We start from the raw sequence: 21,369 nt of genomic DNA on the forward strand, positions 1-21,369 counted from the left end.
GCAAAGATAATAACTTGAGAGCCAAAGATCCTGCTCAAAAGTTGTACATCTTTCCCCACATTTGAGTGAGGCACGCAAGGTGTACTGCAGCCAAGGTCTGGTTTTAGCTACTGTTTTCAATTGTTTCCCTTCCATATAAGCATAGCACATCTGGGTTTGTGATGGCAGTGAGTGGTTCCTCAAAGTTCTTTCCTTTTTCTGTTGCTTTTCTAAAATTCTCTCCTGGGTAAACTTTTTATCTTTACATTTTTTTTCCCTGCTAGAATGTCTGGAGCCTCAGATATCAAGTCAGACAGAACCAGAGATATCACAAAGTCAGTTCTTGAAAATTATCTGCTTAAACCAAAAGATTATGCAGTATTTTGCTGTCTTTTTACCCCAATTTAGATTGCCCGGCTCCGCAGTGAACTGGATATCGTTCGTGGGAATACAAAAGTGATGTCTGAAATGCTGACAGAAATGGTACCTGGACAAGAGGATTCCTCAGACCTTGAGTTACTGCAGGTAACAGTTTCCTAGCGAATATGATTCTAATAATTTCTGTGCTTGAGTTTTTCTGGGGGGGTGTTTTTTGTTGTAGTTCACTGCCTTGGTTTTACAAAATTAATGTGGACTTCGCTTGACCCTGGTTAGTCTCATCACTTGATGTTCTTCATTTGTTAAAGCTTCCAGTGACAAGGATTTCCTAACTTCCCTTAAAACTTGTTCCAGTACTTTCTCCTCCGTGTAGCTAGAATTTTTTCCCAATGTTGAATAGAAGGTCTCCTTTACCACAAAGTGGCTTAAAATTGCGATAGGCTTTATAAGCCCTGAGCATTTCTGCTTCTTTTACATCCTCCATCATCACTTGTACAGTGGCAAAACATTCCTGGTCACTATGCAAGAAAAAAACACTCCGTGTTTCCAGCTGGGCTAAATATTCCCAAGGGTCTGTGGATTCTCTGCCACTCAAAATCTTATATATGAACTAACTGTCTTTCCAGAAGATGTGCTATAGCTTCTCCTGAAGGTAGTGGCTTAAGGCAGGCGCTCAGGCGAAGTTTCATGCTGTCCGGAGGGTTAGACTGGGTAATCAGAAGGGCTTGCTTTGCTGCAAAGTCTCAATCCAGTGCAGCATTTATTATCTCAAAAGGAAAAACAGTTTTAGTTGAGCTCATGTCTCAGGCTTCATACCTGTTTCCCCAGGCCAGTGGTAGCAGGGTGCCCTTTTGCCTGAGGAAAGTAATACAGTACCACATGCAACACAGATGAGGAATACTGTGATCTAGCATTCCAGCTGCTGCCCTTAACATGGTATTTGCCTTTCCATAGCTTCAGAAATAGGCTTCTGTTTTGATCTTCCAGCAGGGAGGATGGGCTCCCACAGCAGTACATTTGGAGGAAGGCAGGGAATTGCTCTCTGTGATACATTAGAGTTTGAAATCCATCCAAAAACTGGTCTCTCCCATGCAGTGGTATTGTGCGTTTGTCTCCGAGCCATCATGGCAGCTGATGAGAGGCTTTGCAATAAAGAGCCTTTCAGTTACTGCCCATTTGGGTCGGACTGCTCAAAACAAAAGAAGCTTCCAGGAAACCACGACAGACCAAAACAGCGTAGAACAGTTTGCTTACATTCAGAAACAACTTCTAACATCTTGACAGCGTAACCTTACAGCATAGCTTTAAGGTGAAAGAACTTGATCATAAAATGGAGTGACAGCAGCGATTCTTTATTCCAACCGGTTCCTTTCTTTGACTGATGCATCCTAAATCTGAATCACAGAGCTGGGGAGAACCCGGTTTTGATCACAAAGGATGGTTAGTCTTTTGAAAGCTGTGAGCCGGGTGCTGCATGCAAGGACTCCTTGCTTTGAGGTTTATATAGCCCTCCTCCTTAAATAATTCCTGACATTTTCTCCAACAATCAAATGTAAACAGCTTGCTGGAGAGCCAGCTCTGAGCAGAATAGATAGGTACTGTCAGCCCTCTCGGAAAGGCAGCAAACAAACCTCTGAAATGTCACAATCTGCTTCTAAAGTGATGGGATCAAAACTGACATTGGAGAACACATTCCTCAAGCTGTTAAGGCAGCTGGATTGCACTAGGTGAAATTTATCCAGAGCTTAGGATGTCAGACCAAGCAAGGAAAACAAACACATTTTTGCTTTCATCCCGAAGGTTGTGTACCAACGAGTCATCCTTGTTTAGTGCTGAATTTTTGCTGTGAAGCGGAGCTGGGGGGGTGGAAGATGACAGAGGGACATGCTTTAGTTGAAATGTCAGTGCTTACTGAAGTAAAACCGTGGGCCTAATCAGTGGCGCCATGCCATATGTCACGTTTCTTCTTGTAGTTCCTCCTCAACATACCAGGTTTGACCTTTGGTCTTGAGCCCTTTCAGGAGTAAAGAATTCTGCTAAGTAATTGGTGATGGAAGAGATGTCCTGGAAGCACGAGAACTCCTGGTTTAGGCAAACTCAAACCTAGATTTCTTGGCATGAGAGACTTCTAAAATAAATGCCCTTACTCTATATTCTTTAAAATTTTCTTCTGAAACTTCCCACTGCCTTTTTGCAGTCTCTTGTCTGTGGACTTACTCAGTTGAAGGGAACATTTCTGTGTATAGTTCAGTACTGAAGTGTGTGTGTGTGGGGGGATGCTCATCTCTTTGTGCTCCTGCTTCTTGTTGTGTGTTCACCCTTGTGTTCTCAGTAGTTGGTAAGTTCTGTGTCCCCAACCCTTCTCTTCCTGCTGTGTAGACGCACTTGCTGCTTGTGGTAGCCATGATGAACTTTCTTCCCCACTTGTTCCATCACATGCATCTTTTAGTTTTTAAGGATGATATTGCCAAAAAGAGCAGATTGAATTTTCCGTGAAAGCTCTCTTCTGGAAAGCTGTTGTATTAACATGTTTTATTCTTAAAACAGATCACTAAAATACAGATATTTATTCTGTGGAGTGCTCAGAGTTAAAGAAGAATCAGGATGTTGAATTGTAAATAGGCTCTCAAGGTTTTATGCCATCGTCTCTTGAAGGGCATGTTTGATTAGATGTGCTTTTGGGTGACATTTAATCACGCAAAGATAGACTTGTCTTAGTGTTTCTCAGCTGGGGGATATGTTTGGCTGTGAACAGAGCTCAACTAAATCTACTTATTGCTAGCTGCTTATCAGAATGTGTGTGCACAATGCGTTCCTCCTAGGAGCTGAACCGAACCTGTAGAGCCATGCAGCAGAGAATTGTGGAGCTTATCTCACGAGTGTCCAATGAAGAAGTCACAGAGGAACTGCTGCATGTGAATGATGATTTAAATAACGTCTTCCTCAGATATGAAAGGTGGGGCACCTTTTCCATCAACTATTTACATTCGTTCTGGGTTTTCACTTAAGTGTAAAATAGGTCTGTTGACAAGAGTTGGCCATCTGGGCCAATGGTTCAGCTTAACAAAACGCAGAGAACCAAACCACAGAAAGCATTTACAAAGTCTTTTTATGGTCATTTGTGGTAACATTCTTGTTTCAGTTGTTTCCTTTAATACTATGATTTTTTTTTTTTTGTCCTAGCCATTGAATTTTTGTGGGGCATATCCGTAAAATGCAAGGCATTGTGCAAAACTCTCTGAACTAGCAGAGACTTGAGTCTGCAAGTCCCTGTCGTGCGGTGCTGCACAGATGTAGGGACTTGGGACCAAAAATAGCACAGCCACAGTCGCTAGTTCCACTTGCTAGCCTGGGCTCTGCACAAATGCTTGTGCTGCTGCCTGGGTTAGGGAGGCTCCCGTGAGCTCTCTCTGTCTCCTGATCTCTGAGCTTTCTAGTTCCAGTACTGGTGCAAGGGGAGCTGCCTGAGGTGGGCGTGACCTTCATGCATGTAAGGGTTTTGTTTTTAAGTAGCACTTAAAATCTTGAAAAAAGCCTGTCTTGCGTGGAGCTGAGGTTTTGAAGAGTTGGTCTGCGCAAATCGTCCCCAGGGGCAGGACTTGGGTCATAGGACTTTCGACACGTTAGACAAAGGCGCTGTCAGCCACATCTGCTGCAGTAGGTGACACGTGATACAAGCAGTCTTGGGAAAGTTTAATCTTCCCCTTAATGACAGGTCTGGGGAGTGAGGCACTAAAGAGTACCCTTTGTTCCTTGCTCTTAGCACAGGGCTTTGTTTCTCAAGCCTTTAAAAATAAATTAGACTCTAGATCTGTGAATCTGTGCTGTCACGGCAAAGGCTGGAAAGAAGACTCAGTGGCCTCGATTTTGTCTTTGATTTAGTTGCTCAGAGGAGATTGGGGCAAACTTTGAAACAAATGCTGGCTTTTTATGTGAAACGGAACGTGTTTCATGCACAAGCATGATTCTACAAGTGGCAGAGTGTAACTGTCACTGAGGCTTAGTCTGGTCACCCTTAATATTTTTTCTATTTTCCTCCATCTGCGACTTTGCTGATTGAGGCTAATGTATTTGTAGTCATTATACACTGAAAGGTGAGCTGAGTGATGTTAGCAAGCTATTTGTGGTAGAAGAGCTGCACTGGTCTGAGCGTTTCAATAAATTCCAGTTCCTCCTCTGCTATTCCAAAAGCTCCACATTCATCATGCTGATTTCTTGTATGGGTACCGAGCTCTGTCAGTGACTCAAGCAGGAGCTCTGGCCTTCGCTGTGAAGCTTTGGATGTAAATGAACGTGTGGTTCATAAGCCTTTTGGGTGAGAAATATGAGGTGGGAGGTGTCTTAGGTTTCCAGCTAAGGGAGCTGGATTTCCAGTAACAGTAGACACCCCCAGTTTCCTAAAATTGAAATTTGGGCCTGAATTTGTTTTTGCTGCCTTTTAAGTCTGCGTTTTCCTCTGTTACATTAAGAAAACATTTTAGTTTCCTTGAGATTCCCTGTTGTATTTTGTCCATCTGGGAGAAAACCCACAGGACTATATGAATACTATGGGTTTTTTACTAAATAGAGAGATTACATGTGAAACTACTTTTAAATGAGGAAAAAACTTCAGAGAAATCATGATGCTTTTCCTGGTAAGGAAGGAGATTGGACTGGCCTCAGACAGGCCTTGGGAGGAGGTAGTTTCCCCTGCCTTTTCTGAGTTCATGAAGGCTGGATTTAGGTTTGCGGCCCCAGATGCACACCTGGTTGGGGAAGGAGTAGAGAAGAGACCGGATCTTGACTAGCCAGACTTCTTCCCCTAAGTAGTACGAGGATTTTTATCCAACATCACTAATTTTCATTCTTGGAAAGTACCAACCTATTTGAACATAGGCTCTGACGATCCTTGAGCTGACCCAGAATGTTTTAGAAAATGAATTTGCTAAGCACTTTTTCTCTTGCCATGTGCTGCCTGGGTAGGGCTGTGCTAGCATGCATATGGCTTCTCATTTACATGTATTGCAGCAAGAGGGAGCTGTTAAGTGGGAGTAAGACTTGCTGCAGTGCTCAGCTAATTTAGCTGGCAGCATCAATCTTGCTGCAGTTCCTCCTGTCCCTTGGCTAACAGAATAGTCTATCACGAAGCACTTAATGAAAAAAACCAAAGACATATCCTACAGTGTTTTTCAGGCATGTGTGTGCTGCAAGATCAGATGAGTCAACTTAATATCCGCGTTTGCCAAGAATGCAACTTCTGTAACTATTCTCCCTTTGTCCTAGCTTGGAGTGAAAGCTTTCAGGGTTCCCTCTTGAACCAACGAAAACTAAGTTCGGTGGCAAGCGTGTCATGGCTTTGTTGTAAACACGTGTTTTTCATAGTTTATTGGTGGCTTTGATAGTCCATGTTGGTTTTTTGTTGTTTTTCTAAACAGATTTGAACGATACAGATCAGGACGTTCAACACAAAATGCCAGCAATGGAGTAAGTACCTAACTCCATTTATTATATCAGCAGCCTCACCATGCTAGCCATACTGGTATCACTAGTATCAGACTTCTTACCTGTCCAGCCCTGCGTCCTGCCTGTAGTGGCTAATAGTGGAAACCAGGAAAAGAGCGTAAGAATGTGGCTGACCTCAAGTGACAACTTTTAGCTCGGGAAGACACGACACTAAAACATCTCTGTGTTTACAATCCTTGATGGATTTTCTTTCCTTTATTAATTTTTTTGATTGCTTTTGAGTCCATGCAGACTTTAGGCATTCACAATGTCCTTAAGCAGTGAGTTCCCCAGTTTCACTACCCATTTTTACATATTTATGTGGGTGTGTATATATAATAAATATTTTGTTTACATTTGAACAAGTCACTTAATGATTTTTATTTGATCCACCTAATTCTTCTTCACTGTGTCTTACAATACCACTGTTCAGATTCATTTTCTTCATGCCACTCATAATTTTAGGAACCTCTCTCATCTCCTTTTTCAGCAGCTCCTTTCCAAGCTGAAGAGTTACAGTTCTAATTATCCTTTCAATGAAAACTATTTTATAGTTGTTTTATAGTGTTCAAGATCTGAGTTCATGATGAATTCATACGTGGCACTATTACATTTTCTATTTTGCTTTCTTCTAACAATTTCCACTATTTACTTTGCCTGTTTGAGTGCCACTTCTACTGCAGTGTGATGCAAACTTCATCACAGGCTCTGCATTGTAACTTTAGTCACAAAAAATAAGTTTTGTTTCTGAAAACAGTTGATACCTAATGTGGAAGATGTTAGCAAATTCAGTTTGAGTTAGATCTGATGTTGGTCCAGTGCTAAAAGAGGTGGAGAACACAGACACATTAGCTAAATCTGAAGAGATGCAGATGACCTCCAGGAGAGTTCCCTGCTGTGCTGAGCAATCAAACTCGAGGTTTTTTTGGTGGCTGACCCTTTTTATTCTGCACTCATCACTGTAGTATCCAAGAGACTGGTCCATTTGGCAGTGTGCAAGAGAGATCTTTTTAGGAAGCACCCATTATTTTTTGGTGTTTAATGTTGCACTGCAAGAAGAAATCTTTGGCATGTGTAACTTGCTGTGTTTTTTGTGTCCCAACAGGTACTGAATGAGGTGACAGAAGATAACTTAATAGATTTGGGTCCTGGCTCTCCAGCTGTAGTGAGCCCAATGGTCGGAAGCTCAGCACCCCCGTCTTCACTTTCTTCACAGCTTGCAGGGCTTGGTGAGTACCTGATCTAAATAGTGCTGATGAACGTGAGGCTGCAAGGCATGGACTTTTTCAAGCCTGACCAGTCTGTGAGTCTTGAACAGCATGTGGGGGCTGCTACACAATCTAGGTGTGTGAGTGCGGGAGCAAGTCTGAGCAGTTGCTGAGGTCCCTGTGACCAACCTGAACACTTAGTACAAGCTCTTATTGCAGTGGGCTGTTGGGATTTACGAGGAGCCATTTTCCTCTTTCATTGGTGGGTCAGGGAGTTTCTGCTCCCTTTGGCTCTCCACTGCCTGATTAACATTGCCATGTAGCCTTCAGAAGGTTTGGGTACGTGGCTTACAGGATTAGGAGGGCTTTCCCACTCCCCTGCACTGTAGCGATCTGTAATTGGGAACCAGCCTGGCACAAAGGGAGGGATTTGTTAACCAAAGGGGAGAGTGAAGGAAAGGATGCAGGTTCTCATTCATGGTAAAACTTGTACTACTACTTTTATTTCTGTGTAGGTATAGCTCTCCGTGAAATCAGACTGGTGAATGTTCTTGATTCCCCTTCTACAAGTGATATTTGAAATCTTTGGATGAAAGGTTTTATGAAACTGTTAGGTATTTTACATTAAATCAAACCAAAGATATGATATGATGGCTTGATTTGACTGAAGGTTCTCCACCTCTTTCAGCACTGCACCAATATCCTATCACTTGATCTGAAACTATTGATTTCACAGTCAGTAGCTGAGAGACAACGTTGTAGAGAAGACGAGTATCCATGCCCCAAATTTTGGACCACGTTAGTGAACAGTAAATATCTCAGGATGAGATTGGCAGCAGGTGCACACTAATTCCCAAATGTTGGCATCTCGATGAGGAATACTTACAGTGTGGTGCTTCCAGGAGGATTAAGACCATCTCTACATTTGTCCTTTAAGAAATGCATAATTAGCAGCCTCCAGCCTCTTCTGGACAGAATTGTGCTCAGTGCTACGACTGTTAACTAGATTATATCTATAGCTGTCCTGTATTGTTAATGATTTACTCTGTAACCTACACAGTCATGGCAGTGGCACTTGCATATGGTTTGCTGCTTCATTGGTTTGCTTTTTTTGCCTCCGCTTGCAGACTTGGGTACAAACAGCGTCAGTGGCACACTCAGCTCTCTACAACACTGTAATCCTCGTGATGACTTCGACATGTTTGCACAGACAAGAGGCAGTTCCTTGGCTGAGCAGCGAAAGAAGTATGTTGGAGTTTGTCTTTAGTTCTGTTTGAGTCATGGCATTGCTCTTTTCTAAGGGCATAAATCTGAAACTTCTTGACTTCATTCCAGACTAAAAAAGTAGTTTTGGTGTATGTTTTTGTGCTTTTAATCCAAGCCCTATCCAATTGGTCAATATTAGTATGAGCAAGTGGAGAAGTTCCTGGTGCTGGGCAGAGCAGACCGGCTGAGTAATGTTATTTGACTGTCTTAGCTAATGAGCTCACTGGAAACTTGGAAATGAACTTGCCTTTACTTCTGCAGATGCTTCCTCTCATAAAGGCTTGTCATCCCATCCACCCGGCCAGTGCTTGAGATACAGGAGCATAAGGGTCCCTCACCTGAAGGTCATGGATATACTTCGGTGACTGAATTACTGTCATCAAGGGCTTGGAAACAGAATTACCATCCAGTTAAACTCTCCCTTTGGCCCAGTAGTCAGACTCTCGCAGGCTGTCAAGGCAGCGTAGCTTGCCTGGCTGCCATGCTATCCCTAATTTGTTCATATGCATAGGGTTTGCATCTCTAGAGCTGCAAATCTGGCACTTTCAAGGGCATTTAACAGGTCCATTTATTTTAATGTAAAATAAATCTACACAATTATTAAGAAATCCTCTGATCCCTGTCAAGTGAGATTCAGTAAAAGACACACTCAGGTATTTTTCTTTCATATATTATTTCTTGCCTCCTGGTTTCAGATTCTAGAGGATGTAGTGGCTACCAGCAGTCAGAACGTCATCAATATCTTGTCTCAAACTAAGAAATGTTGTTAAATAATTTAGCTCAGACCTCAGCAGATTATCAGAAACTTACCAGCTCTGGAAAACTTGAGCCAGCAAATTTATTAGGATCTTTTATTGGCAGTCATCAATATAGCTATTGGTACTGCCTCAGCTATAGTATCAATGTTGAGAAGATGTGCTCTACTGTAGAGGCATACGTTACCCCTGGAGATTTCAGGCTGAGAGCGCTAAAGTGTAGTCAGAAGGGAGATGCATTGCGGAGAGATCTAATGGAGGTCCCTCTGTCTCTTGTGCTAAATGAAGCACGGAACTAGTCTTCCCACACTGCAGCTCTGTCTCCTTCTGCAAGCTAATGGAACAAGGGGCACACATCAGTCCATGATTTCACAAGGGAGGATTGCTGTATCTTCCTTGGGTTGTACGCCATATAAATGGAGCAGCAGCAAAGATGTGAGTGTGACTTGCCGCGGTGTGTAGGTGAGAGCCTCTGGGTGCTGTGCTCGGAGCCTGGGAGAAGCCAGCACGCTGGAGGAGAAAGTGCTCCTCCTGCTCAGACACACAGCTCCTCCCAGGGGCTGATTTATGGGCAGGTGTTGGCATCTGCTTCAGCTCATGGTTCATCGTTGTGCTCTGAGAAATGATGCTATTGCCTCTGTCACCTGACTGCTACGTGTCCCTTTTGCATAGCAATTTAAGAAGCTTTTTAAAAATCCAACCTCTGTAAATAGTGCGTTTCTTTGTGTGCTTCACTGTAGTTGCTTAGTTATGTTTCATCTGTCTTCGAGTCTCCCTCTGCCTCCCCCCATGCACACATCAAGTTCAGGCTTCCAAATGTCATCTTCAAAGCTTTGCAAAATGCAATCAGTAATCAGGCCTCTTTTCATAGTCCCCTGCTAGCTCTTGGGCACACTTATGGTGCCTTGTAAGCTATTTGCCTACCTTTCATAATGCCAGTCTTACTCTTTTTGCTTCAACATGCTCACTGAAACTGATGGATGGTCTTTATACAGAGCACACTCCTCTTCTTGGAATACACTTAGTACACCTGAAGTCTTGTTACGAAAAAGAATGTGCTTTCTGATTTCCAGGGAAGTAAATCAGAGTAGCAAGTGCGTTCTGCATGGGTGACTGCTGGACTTCCTTCTAGTTCTGTCGTTTGTTCCTTTCTTTCAGCGTGACGTATGAGGATCCACAGGCTGTCAAAGGACTAGCGTCTGCCCTGGATGTTCGAAAACAGAACACGGGAGGGGTAGGTTGTTGCTCTGCATTTTGTTATCTGAAGCCGTGCGTGGAATCTGAGCTGTAGGCAGCTGCTTTGCCCAAGACTTCTCATTCTGTATTCCAGTGACATGCTAGTACTGGCTATTTTGAAATTGATATCTAGGAGCAAGTACTTGCTCAGTAATGATCTCTAAAGAGCTGCTACTTAGCACACCAGCCTAAAAGACTTCAAAATCATAGTGGGTAAATTCTCCTGTGTTCTTGCAGCTTGCCTGGGGGGTCTAGCTCTTTGACTGGAATCACTGCTGAAAAGAATAAGTAGGGAACATCCTGTGAACACTGGTGTGCATTTATTTGGTTGATTTTTGCTTATGAAAGTTGTTGCAGTCTTAATCTACTAGACTTCTCTCTACGTGCACGGATACACGAGCAAGTTACAGGGAGAGAAATTATGTAGACTTTTAATGCTTCACATGCCTTGCCATAACTGCCCTTGCATGCAGCCTGTTCTATCTGTCCCAGGGCAGGCTCCTGCTATCCTGTGTGGGCAAAAGAGGCCCATGCGCTGTCACCTCACAGCAGCTGATGTTAGAAACGTGTTTGAGAGAGCGAGCTTGGCCAGCTTTGTCTGCATGCCTTGGTGAAGGCAGAAGTGAAAAGAGCTTTCAGATCGTCTCTCGACCCCTTTCTACCACCCTGCTTTTTAAAACTGTCCTGCTCTTTTGTACTCAGCTATGTGCAAGTTTTTAGATGACGAAGCAAGTTTAGAGCCTTTTCCTAGCCTAATTTTGGTCTGTGCTGACCACTAGGGAGCATGGCAGAGCCAGTGTAGCATGGGAGAGCCAGTGCAGCATGCACACGCCTCCCTCCATGGAGAATTGCCTCCCCATGCCTTGGCTGATCCCGCCCTGGTTCTTTCATAAGTTGAAATGGGAGTGCTCAGGGCAGCTGGCATGCCTGGCAGCTTGTGCTCTGAGCCAGGGAGAATTTGCGTTCGGAGCCAGCTGGGGTCAGATCACAGCTGCCTGCCTGCCTGGGCCATAGTTCAGTAGTATCAGGGCTTCAGCAATGATTCCTTATGGAGCATCCCCCTGCCCCACAAATCTATCTGCTTGTTCCTGTCCTTGTCCTCCTGTGAAAAGGGTAATTTATAACCCAGGTCAGCCCCGTGACCAGTTTCAAGCTCAGCCCCACAAAAATTCATGCCAGCAGTACTGAGGGAAAAGGGGGATGCACGGGGAGGCAGGGGCGAAAGTATATTAACGGGGATGAGAGAAGAATTCCTGAAGCCAGTGTGACAACCCAAGCCTCCAGTATCACTGAGCTGTGTTACTGGCAGGACCTGGGAAAGGATTTGAGATTCTGCTCTTTGTTCCTGGCTAACCAAATGCAAGGGGCATGCATTTAGCTGCTGGTCAAGGGGGCTGTATTCCCCTGGTGGCCACGGGGTCATGTCCTTATTTATTAACACTTTTGTCCTCAGCGAATTCTGCTTGAGGCACCAATGCGACGTGTCATTCACACCAGCGTAGTTGCTGCTCTGCCCGAAGTGTTGTCAGTTCAAAGGGCTGTGTCTAAGCTAATCTGACGGTCAAAGTTTTTTGGGGCAAACGCTTTATGGGTTGTGGAACTTTGGGCTCTGAGATGTACAGACTTTCAGCCTCTTTTCAAAGGTCCTGATGACTGTATCATGTAATCAGAATAGCTTGTTCTGAAATGCAGTCTTTCAGTAACTGGTAAACACTACTTTTTGTCAAGTGTGAGGCTTGTGGGTGTCTCTTCTTAAAGGAAATAAAAATTAAACTCTCCTAAAGTTACCAGCCCCAGCATGTGTAGCAAAAAACTGGCAGTGCTCAGTAAACGAAAGACACATGTTAATTTGGGTAGAGAACTAATTTAAGAACAGCTCTAGGGAGGGGCCAAAAGCTTTGCAACACATTCTTCACACACATCTTGTTCCAGCACAGTTGTCCAGTGGTAAAATTCAGCACATCCGATGTTTCTACTGTAGTCATTCTCAGAATGGTCTGTAGAGAGATGGCTGATCACGTGGCATTAGCTGTCTTTTAATATGACTTAGCAGCTGGAAACAAGATGAGCTAAAAATACACTGTTTTCTTAATACTGCTTTTCCATGTTGGGAATTGCTTTTATTGCCACAGAGTTGTTGCGTGCTCACAACTGGGAGGAGAGGTGTCCAAGAAACAATTCTCTGGTGTTACACAGATAGTAGATGAAGTTGGAGTGATTTCCCCCTTTTTTTCCTCAGCACAAGTACTGAAATGAGACATAAAAGATGACAGCTGATTCTCCATTATCTATGGTAATGGGGACAGGAGAGGTATTCCACGTATACGGGTATCTGGGTGGAGGTACATAAACACACCAGTGGCTCTCTGCTGAGCTAGCCCAGTTCTGGCAGGGCTGGTGAGCTGAAACCGCTGCGCTCTGCTGGTCCCGAACAAGCCCCTCCAGAGCTAGAGATGATTCTGCATCCAGGCCCTGGCTCAGGGATGAGATGCTGAAGGACAAGAAGCCATCTTGAGAGTCTTTGCATTGCTGTGCCATGCAGTCTGTCAGCCTGCTCAGAGGGAACTGGATGCATCAGCGGTCCTTTTAACCTCTGCCATTCTTAGAGAGGGGCAGTTTGAAAGACTGCCAGAACACTGCAGCAAACTGCCATTACTTACCCTCCTGCTCAAACGCCATCATTAGAGCTGTTGTACTGCTAGGTTTGGGGCAGAGTCTGTCTGCTGAGATCAAGGAGGTAAGTAGGGTGTGCTGCAACTCACAGCTTCATAAACAAGGGAAACTCCACAATGCGTAATTCTGGTGTTTCCAGTAAAGTCTGATTTTAGTAGGTTGTATAGCCTACACTTTTTCTTCTTCTAAGAAGATGACAAACATCAGCCTCACTACTAGTCAGTGATTTATTTTTTTTATTTTTTTTTTTTTAATATCAGCATGGAGGAAGTGCTAAAATTCTGTGAACTGTCTGTAGGAAGTGCAGAGGTCGGGGTGAGGTCTGTCCCTCCACGGACAGAGCTGACAGGCAGCAGAGGGGGATGCAGCTGCTGCCAGAAGCTACCATAGGCAACTCTGTGTGTGTGTGTGCATGTGTATGTGAATTTTTTAACTTGCTGCTGTTACATTACTTTATCACGGGTTGTTGCTGTGGTTTCTCTCTTTATGGACCTTTCTGTTCTCAACACAGAGGAGAGGTAAAGGTGGGAACTCAGACATGGAGCCCATAGACAAGTGGCTAATTACACAAGGAATGGTGAGGACTTCACCAGTGAAGCGATTCCTACTGCCCACCCCAGTCCCTTTACCTAGAATAACCATCCTCCATTCACCTCTCGTCCTGCCCTACTGAACCACTTGAAATCAGACAGTACAAGGAGTTTATTTTCCACCTACGTCATTACCTGGGGCAAAGGGAAAGATTTGCACCAATTTCTGGTTTGTACAGCACAAAGGCCTATAGCCAACTGAATCATTTGTAGGATCCCACATCACCCTCGGAAGAGGCCTGGGGATCCAATTAGTTCCTTATACTGTCTTGATTTATTTATGCAGTATCCACTTTTCGAGGGATAAACACAAGTCTCATGGATCTTGTTCATAAAGAGGACACTTTCTGCATGTCTTTAAGCACTACCAGAAAAGGCTGCTTTAACTTCATGGTCTGGAATAAACATACGGCGCTTGCAGGATCATATCTAATTGAACTGAGTAACGTAGGGATAGTTCTGTACGAAAAGAAGGGAATGAGAGAACTGCTACCCAGATTGACATCTTCCACCCCAGCCAGGGAATTACACTGGCATTAGGATTCAGACTCCAAAAGGTACAATAGTGTTTCTGGCTTTAAGGATTTAATTCCCGTGTCTAGTGATGCCAGTGCTCTGATAAAATCAAGCTTCTGAAGATCACTGAATCTTTGCACATTTTGACCTTGTTTGAAGTTGTCCTTCATCAACACACTTGCAGAGAGAAGTTCAAAAGCCTGCTTTAAGTGCAGAAGTCAGAGGGAGGTAAAAAATAGCCTCAGCTATGCCTTAAAGCCAAGTTCTAAGACCAATTTTGTATTTTTGGACAACGTAATCCATCACTTTAAGTGTTTGAGATTAGTACCAATAATGTGACCTAACTGTACAAAGTCCTTCTGAGACAGTCCTGACTGCAGCTGAGTTCAGAAAGAATTCCCTTTGGGCTGCGGTGCGCTTGCAGCGCAGCGTGTGGGGCTGTGCGTCAGGAGGCCCATGGAACGGGAACGCCGGGGAGAGCCTTGAATGTCCCGGACGAAGCCGCTCAGTGCTAAAAAAAGAGAAACATCCCAGAGAGCTTAAGGTTGAGAAAATCCAGAGTGTGCAGTATCGGAGTGCACCAACTCTGTGAAACACTTTGCATTTATTCTGCTAGACTTATTTCTGAGGGCCCGCTTGTGAATTTCTCAGAAGTTTGCATGGCTGGTGCATGCACAGTTATTGGATACACGCGTATATACGGTCGTATCTGCCTGCCAGTGCACGCACCCAGAAGCAGTTCTGTGCCTGCTAGCCCACATGGGTAAGCCCAGCTGTAGGTACCTGTCCTTGGGAGGCAGAGTTTCATTTCGGTGCTCGTCAGAGACCCACAGCTCGTCACATGAGAGTGAAAAGCCATAAAGAAAGCAGCGCTTGCTTTGCCTCTGGTACTGTTGACTGTGGTTCACAGAGGCTCTTGCAGGTCGGTGGCTCTGTTGCAGCCAGAGATGTACTATGCCACTGTTAGATGTTCATCCATAATGAATAATCCAGTGATTGAGTTAGTTGTTCTTCTTTGCCTTTCCACTGTTTACAAGAGCAGGGAAGCATGAAATCAGCACCCCTGCTGTTCACACCACTCACACCACTGCTTTATTAAAAAAACAAACACAATATTCGTTCATTGGCTTGTGGTTATTCAGTCTGGAAAAAGGATACTGCAGCATTCATGGAGGCATACGGATTTGGGGAGGGAAGGGGATCTGGCTGTCCAGCCAGTCGCTGCTTTTACAAGCCTGTCACCTTGTTTGTATGCTAAATGTGAGAGAGAAATACCTAAAATAAAACTAAACTAATCATTAACTCCGTTTCTCTCTTAACTGGCTGTAGTTCTTAACCGTATTTATTAATATGACTTTGTAGCATTTGCAATACCAGTGGAATAACTAGCATCCCAGGTATGAACTTGATGCGCACATTCTTTGGTAACTTTTTGTACTTTTGAGATGAGGGGGGGGAAAGAGGGGTGAGCTGACACTGCCATTGCCTGTACCCGTACAACACTGAGACCACTGAAAGGGTATTCTCCACCTGCCGGAGTGGTACTCACATCCCTCATGACCTGACGTTGTTCTTTCCAAACTGCGATACGTTTAAGCTTAGGGTTGAATTCTTCCCACTCCATTTCTGTGCATCCCGGTTCACGAACACACCTTTGTAGAGGGAGGCTCATTCAGGGCTCCGTAGGTACTCTCCCAGTGAATTTGGCAGCATTGTTTCTGTTTCAGCTTAATCTGCAGCTCAGTTCTGCTGGCAAGGTGATGCCAGGACCATGGAGACACAAACCACACCTTTATGCATTCCAGCTATGCCTACAGAACTAACATAGACAAAATGATATCTGCAGAAAATGTTCCTGGTTTAAACATGACTTAGGAATGTTAGCTGAGCTGTTCCAGTACCAGATCTGTTTGCAGTGTAAGGTCTGGGTTCTTACAAGTTAGGCCGTACAGGGGTCTGTATCAGCAGCTCTTAGGCACAGACTTTAGCATAAGGCCACCACATTTTAGTGCAGGTAATTCCAGTTCCCTTCTCATGAGTTTGGGTAGCTGTTGAGATTTGCACGAATATATTTGTTAGAATAATCTGTCACCCCGCTCACATGCCAAATGGATATTTGTTACAAAAGTGAGAAGCAGGTGTTGCTTAAGCCACCACGTCAGGACAGACATTATTTGGGACAGTGGCAGGGGAAGCATGAAACTGAACCGGAATTCACAGAAGGTGATGTGAACGGCTTTGAGCATTGCATCCTGACCACCAGCAGCACACCTGGCTAGAGAGGAGATTCCTCTCTGTACTGAAGATATGTGAGTAAAGATTAAATGAAACCTTCGCTGAGATGATGTTAATTAGTAACAAAGTGGGATGCCGCTATGTATGCCTTCAATAGAGGGATAGGATCTAAGATGTGGAAATGGCTGGGGTAACATGAGGCTGTTGAAATACGTCGTCTTTGTGGAGACTAAAGTGCTCGAATTATGGACAAACTGAGAAATAGATGTGTGAAGACCTCATTTCTTCTGTGTGGTGGGCCCCCTCTCCTTTTTGAAGGCAAGCAGGCATGTTCCCTTGTTCTGAAGACCACGTGGGTTTCATTACCTGTCCAGCCATGGCATTTTACGGAGCACTCTACAAGGACAACGTGATACCCCACGTGAACAAAGGCTTTCGCTGTCTGGACATGCCTATCAGATCCAGATCGGCTGGTTGTTGTACGGGCACAACAGGCTGTGTTGGGGAACATGCTGCGCCTGAGCTCTTGCCTTCCCCGTCTATGCGATGTGTAAACACGGCTACAAGTAATCAAGTAGCTAATTCAGTCCTTACATGTAAAGTCAAACGTGTTCTAATATTGAGGCCAGGCAGCTATTTCAAGATCACAACAGCTTTAAATAGATGGTAAGACTGTAGTAAAGCTGGAGTAGACTGCTAGCGTGCATCTTAGCGCTCTAGTTCTGCTGCCGTAGGAATGACAGACCTTTCTTTACTATTGCTAACTAATGGGGGGAAATGGATAGCAGCTAACCAAGTATTGGTGTCAGCTTTGTTAAACATCTAGAAAGAAGTGGAATTAACTAAGCTACTACAAGACAGTAGTCTAGCAACAATTAGCATGAACCTTGTTACACATTTTAAGAACATTAATGAGCTCACCTAGAGACCTGAATTGTCATTTCATACCTGCTTCTTTTCCAGTGGGATCATTTTTTAATAGAAATAAAATGTGATGATAATAACCTCAAACTGTCTTTTTAAGGGTAGAATATTGGATTTTATGACTTCTGAGGAAATATATTGGCAATACTCTTTGGCTTTTGATTGCTAGTGAGAACACCAACACAATCTAACTTAGATAAGTATGAACCTGAATTCCAGGTTCCTGTGGGTTTTGTGGGATTGAACGCTTGCTTTTGTTCTCCCAGCCCTCCTTTTCCATATCCCTTTCAGGACTATTGAGATGATCCCATTTGTAGGATTTTCCAAAGACTAAATAAAAAAGGAATTTGAGCAATGAGCCCAACTTTTAATTAAAGCCAGTTACTTAAAGTACCCAAAAATATTGTGTGACTTAATTTCCATTTACTTTGAGTATAGACTTTTAAAAAAGAAATCACAATATCGTTATAAAAACAGCTCTTGCAGCCAACGCTGACTATCTAGGGAGTTGTCTTGCCAAGACTGAGAGCTTCACTAGACCATGTATGTTTGCATAATCAAAGTATTAACAAGACAGTATCCCATTCTGGAGCCATTTCCATGTAGTCTGCGGCTGCCACTGCTGTTTGTTCCCAGAAACTGTTGTCTTTTTTAATGTGTAAACTAGCTAATTTATTTTTACATTGCTTCTGTTGTGTTTTAGGGGATTAGTTTTAACAAAACTCCCCTCCACATTTTTCAGTTTAGGGCTTCTGGAAGAGGGAGACTTGCCAAATACACAACTGACTGGCAAAAAATGAACTTCTGTGTGCGGTCAGCTTCAAATGAAATATAAATGGTACAATGTTAGAGTTAAAATATTTTAAAACTTCCAGTTACTCTTGAGAGTTTTCCCCCCCTCTTTATTCTTGAACAAATTAAACCTGATACATTGAACCCATGTTTTATGGGGAAAATGGGGCTCAGAGTCTGAGGAAAGTGAACTGGAAGTTTGAGCACGGAAGGAGCCATAGGTACAAACCCTCGGCTCCTCTGTAAGTGTGCTGGAAGATGGGGGAAGCTTTTTAAAAGGTCAGTGCTGAATAGCAAACAGGCTGACATGCTCAAATGTTTATCTTACAGCTCTTTCTGCTTCTTATATATGACCTGTGAGAAGTGTTCTTGCACTTCTGAGGTTTTTGTTTGTTTGTTATATAAAGTAGGCCTGTCTGAAAGTAGAATTCCTTTTTTTCTTTTTTTTTTTCTTTTAAATCTTACAAAACACAGCAGCACAGACTCCTATACTGCTGAGCTGTTCTTCAAGGACTCCTGCAAACTCAAGAGTCCTGCAATTCTCGGGAATCTGTTACTTGCTCAGTCATCTGTTGTGTTTTCAGGATAACCAAGATTTGAATTGCTGTTCCTCCTAACACAGGGACCGCAGTACCACCACGCTTTTTAGAACAGCTGCTCTTATTTTATTCACAGAAACGTGAAAAAAACCCTGCTATTTTCCTCCTCCCCTCCATACAGATTTTCTTATCCTTAAAGAAACGTAAGTACCTTTCTGAGCTGCAAACTAGCCAACAGCTCTGAAGGCTACACCTTCCAAAGCATTACTTACTGTGTGCAATGTTAAGCAATACAGGAGAGAGACAGCAGTGAAACTTCTGCAGTAGGTTTCAGGTTGCTGTAGGCTGAATAAATTCATTGCTTTGTATCTCTGAAGCCAGTATTTTCCAAAGCTGTTAAACTAACAAGACAGTTCTACAAGATGCAACTTGTCCTTGGGAAAGAACGTTTTGGAAGATGTCTACAGAGCCCTCCTCTCATTAATGGCCATCTGGGCCAGCTCGCAGCAGCTTCAGCACACTGCGTTAGCGTTGTACGTGCATGATTCAGCTCTCCATTGCAAATTAAAAAGGCGTAATTATCCTAAATCTGGCCCATTCCAAAGGAAGCTGCAGGAACTTATTTTCTGTTTGGGATCTTCATGTATTAGCTGAAAGCAAAGTGACAACTTGCACCTCTGACCCTTCTCAGATCTGTCACGTGCACTTTGTCCAGCAACCTGCAGAGTCGGAGCCAAGCCATCTTCCCGGTGCCTCTCTTGGTGGGAGATGCTTTGGATTTTCTAGTCCTTTGACACAACTAACCCACCTTAGCAGACCTCACCTCAAGCAAGGGCTTAACTGACCTCCTCAGTGCAAAGGGCCGCTTGATTAGAAGAAAAAATTCTTGAGGAGCTCCGCTAAACAGCGTCAGCCTGTGCTGCTGCCTCTGTAATTCAGCATCTGTCTGTCTTCCTCCGCTAGAAGTCCCTGAGAAAACTACGTCTCCCAGCAAATTCATCTGCAGAGCCTCTTTCAGCTCTTCCTCCCGTGAGAGGTTTCAGACAAAGCTGTGGACAACCCCTGATACCTTTTCTTCCTAGGAGAGCCTCTCCAGCACCGTGAGGTCTCTTGCCTGCCAGCCCCGCTGCTCGGCTGCCGTGCTCTGGCCTGGAACCTGCGTGTCTGGAATTGCTTTCCAAGTGTTTTTCAGGTTGTCCTTATGAGATCTATTGTGGTGTTTTCCTGTTTACTTCTGCAGCCCTCTGTTGTGTTTAAGCAGTGTAGTTAAGTCAGGAAATTCTACACCTAATATGCAGTAATTTCCCTTCGCTGACCCAGCTGCCTGTAGCGCTTTGTGAAATAGCTGCACTTCAGCACTCGGCGCGCTGTGTCTGCGCTGCCTGTCGCAATCGCACAGCATAACGTGAGCGGTTTTATCGCAGGAGGAGAGGCAAACCTTCCCTGCCTTTTTGTTAAACCATCCGCGGAGGCCTGACGGGCAGGCTCCGGTGCTGGAGCTGGAGCCAAGAGGAGCGCATACCGTGCTGTCCTCCTCTGCCTGCGCCGTGAGCTGCTGCCCCATCCTCCTCCTCGTTTCACCTTTGAGACTCCGCACTTTGCACCGGCACACGTTGGGTGCTGCTGCTTCCGCTGCGAGAGGGTCACCTTTGGCAGAGAGAGGAGTGGGGCCGGGGAGCCAGGACGGATTTGCTTTAAACTGGTGTGCTGAGGCTTGCCAAGGCTCGGTGGTGTGGTGGGAGGAGGATCTGGAAGGAAACATGACCGTGTACCCTGGGCTCTGACTGCCTCCACCTGCGGAAAAAATCAAATTGTTTTCATAGGAGTGTTGCCTGAAGACTTTGAGCCCCTCTTTTTGCTAACCCTTCACTGTGGCTAATACCCATTGTAAAAAATAAAAGGTATAAATTTAACATTTCAAAACCTAACTGATATCCAGTATTCTACCCTTAAATGCTTTTCACGATCAAGATTAGAATCATCAGTCCATCTTGATGGTTTTAATATGTGGTCGAGAAGTTATTCGTCTTACGCTGGCATCAAGTCACGTCATTCCCCATAATCCTTCTCTTGTTTTTTTTAGCCTTGTTGTTCATAATTTCCTTTCCAAGTGTTTCTTTATTTGAAATGCCATTTATATTTTGTTGCATTTTTTTTTCCAGCACATCTTACATCTTTGTTTTTGTTTTGTTTTTAATCTTATTTCTGGCGTTTTCCATCGCTCTGTGGCCATGATTGTGGATGTGTTTTGGTTTTTGCCTGCCTTGCTGTTCTCTCGCTGCACTCCCTAGATCCCTGTTGCACAGTCCTCTGTCATGGATGACATTGAGGAGTGGCTCAGTACCGACTTGGTGAGACTCTTTATATTTTCATTTTTCACATGGGCAATAGCACTTGTACGGATAACATTCAATGCATTGCTGAGTTACTGGTACTTCTCGTAACGGGAAGCAGTGAAACATCCAAATCATATGGCTTATTTCCCTTTGAGGGGACTACCTAAGCAGGAGGAGATAGGGTCGTGTTCAGCAATTCAAGCAAAATGTTTTTTTTTCCTGAGTTGTTTTATTTTCACTTCTCCACGGTAACATCACAGAATAGCACGCGTTCCAGAAATCCTGTGTTCCTGGTCCCCGTATAGGAAAGCATTTAAACATGTGCTGAAGTTTACCTGTGTTCTCCACTGGGCTTAAAGCACATGTTTAAGGCTGCGTTAGCTTTGACAGGATCTAAGTACGTGCTTACGTTGAGGCATGCTTTTAAGAGATGCTGGATCAGGGCTTAGATTCCTTTCAAA

General features: G+C 44.1%; 1 protein-coding gene across 3 annotated transcripts in view; it reads left to right on the plus strand.

The window, feature by feature from the left end:
* The window catches only part of TOM1L2 (target of myb1 like 2 membrane trafficking protein), a 58,989-nt gene that overhangs the window by 29,087 nt on the left and 8,533 nt on the right, over positions 1-21,369 (plus strand). The window contains exons 7-14 of one of the 3 annotated variants that reach the window (XM_076351426.1): positions 388-504; positions 3,180-3,313; positions 5,772-5,820; positions 6,944-7,067; positions 8,174-8,291; positions 10,226-10,301; positions 13,488-13,553; positions 20,864-20,923. In XM_076351426.1, the coding sequence (XP_076207541.1) occupies positions 388-504; positions 3,180-3,313; positions 5,772-5,820; positions 6,944-7,067; positions 8,174-8,291; positions 10,226-10,301; positions 13,488-13,553; positions 20,864-20,923 (744 nt within the window). The remainder of the gene's footprint in view (positions 1-387; positions 505-3,179; positions 3,314-5,771; positions 5,821-6,943; positions 7,068-8,173; positions 8,292-10,225; positions 10,302-13,487; positions 13,554-20,863; positions 20,924-21,369) is intronic. The other 2 variants (XM_076351427.1, XM_076351428.1) reach the window with 2 other exon arrangements.

This window comes from Aptenodytes patagonicus, chromosome 13, assembly GCF_965638725.1.
Source record: "Aptenodytes patagonicus chromosome 13, bAptPat1.pri.cur, whole genome shotgun sequence".
NCBI lineage: Eukaryota > Metazoa > Chordata > Aves > Sphenisciformes > Spheniscidae > Aptenodytes > Aptenodytes patagonicus.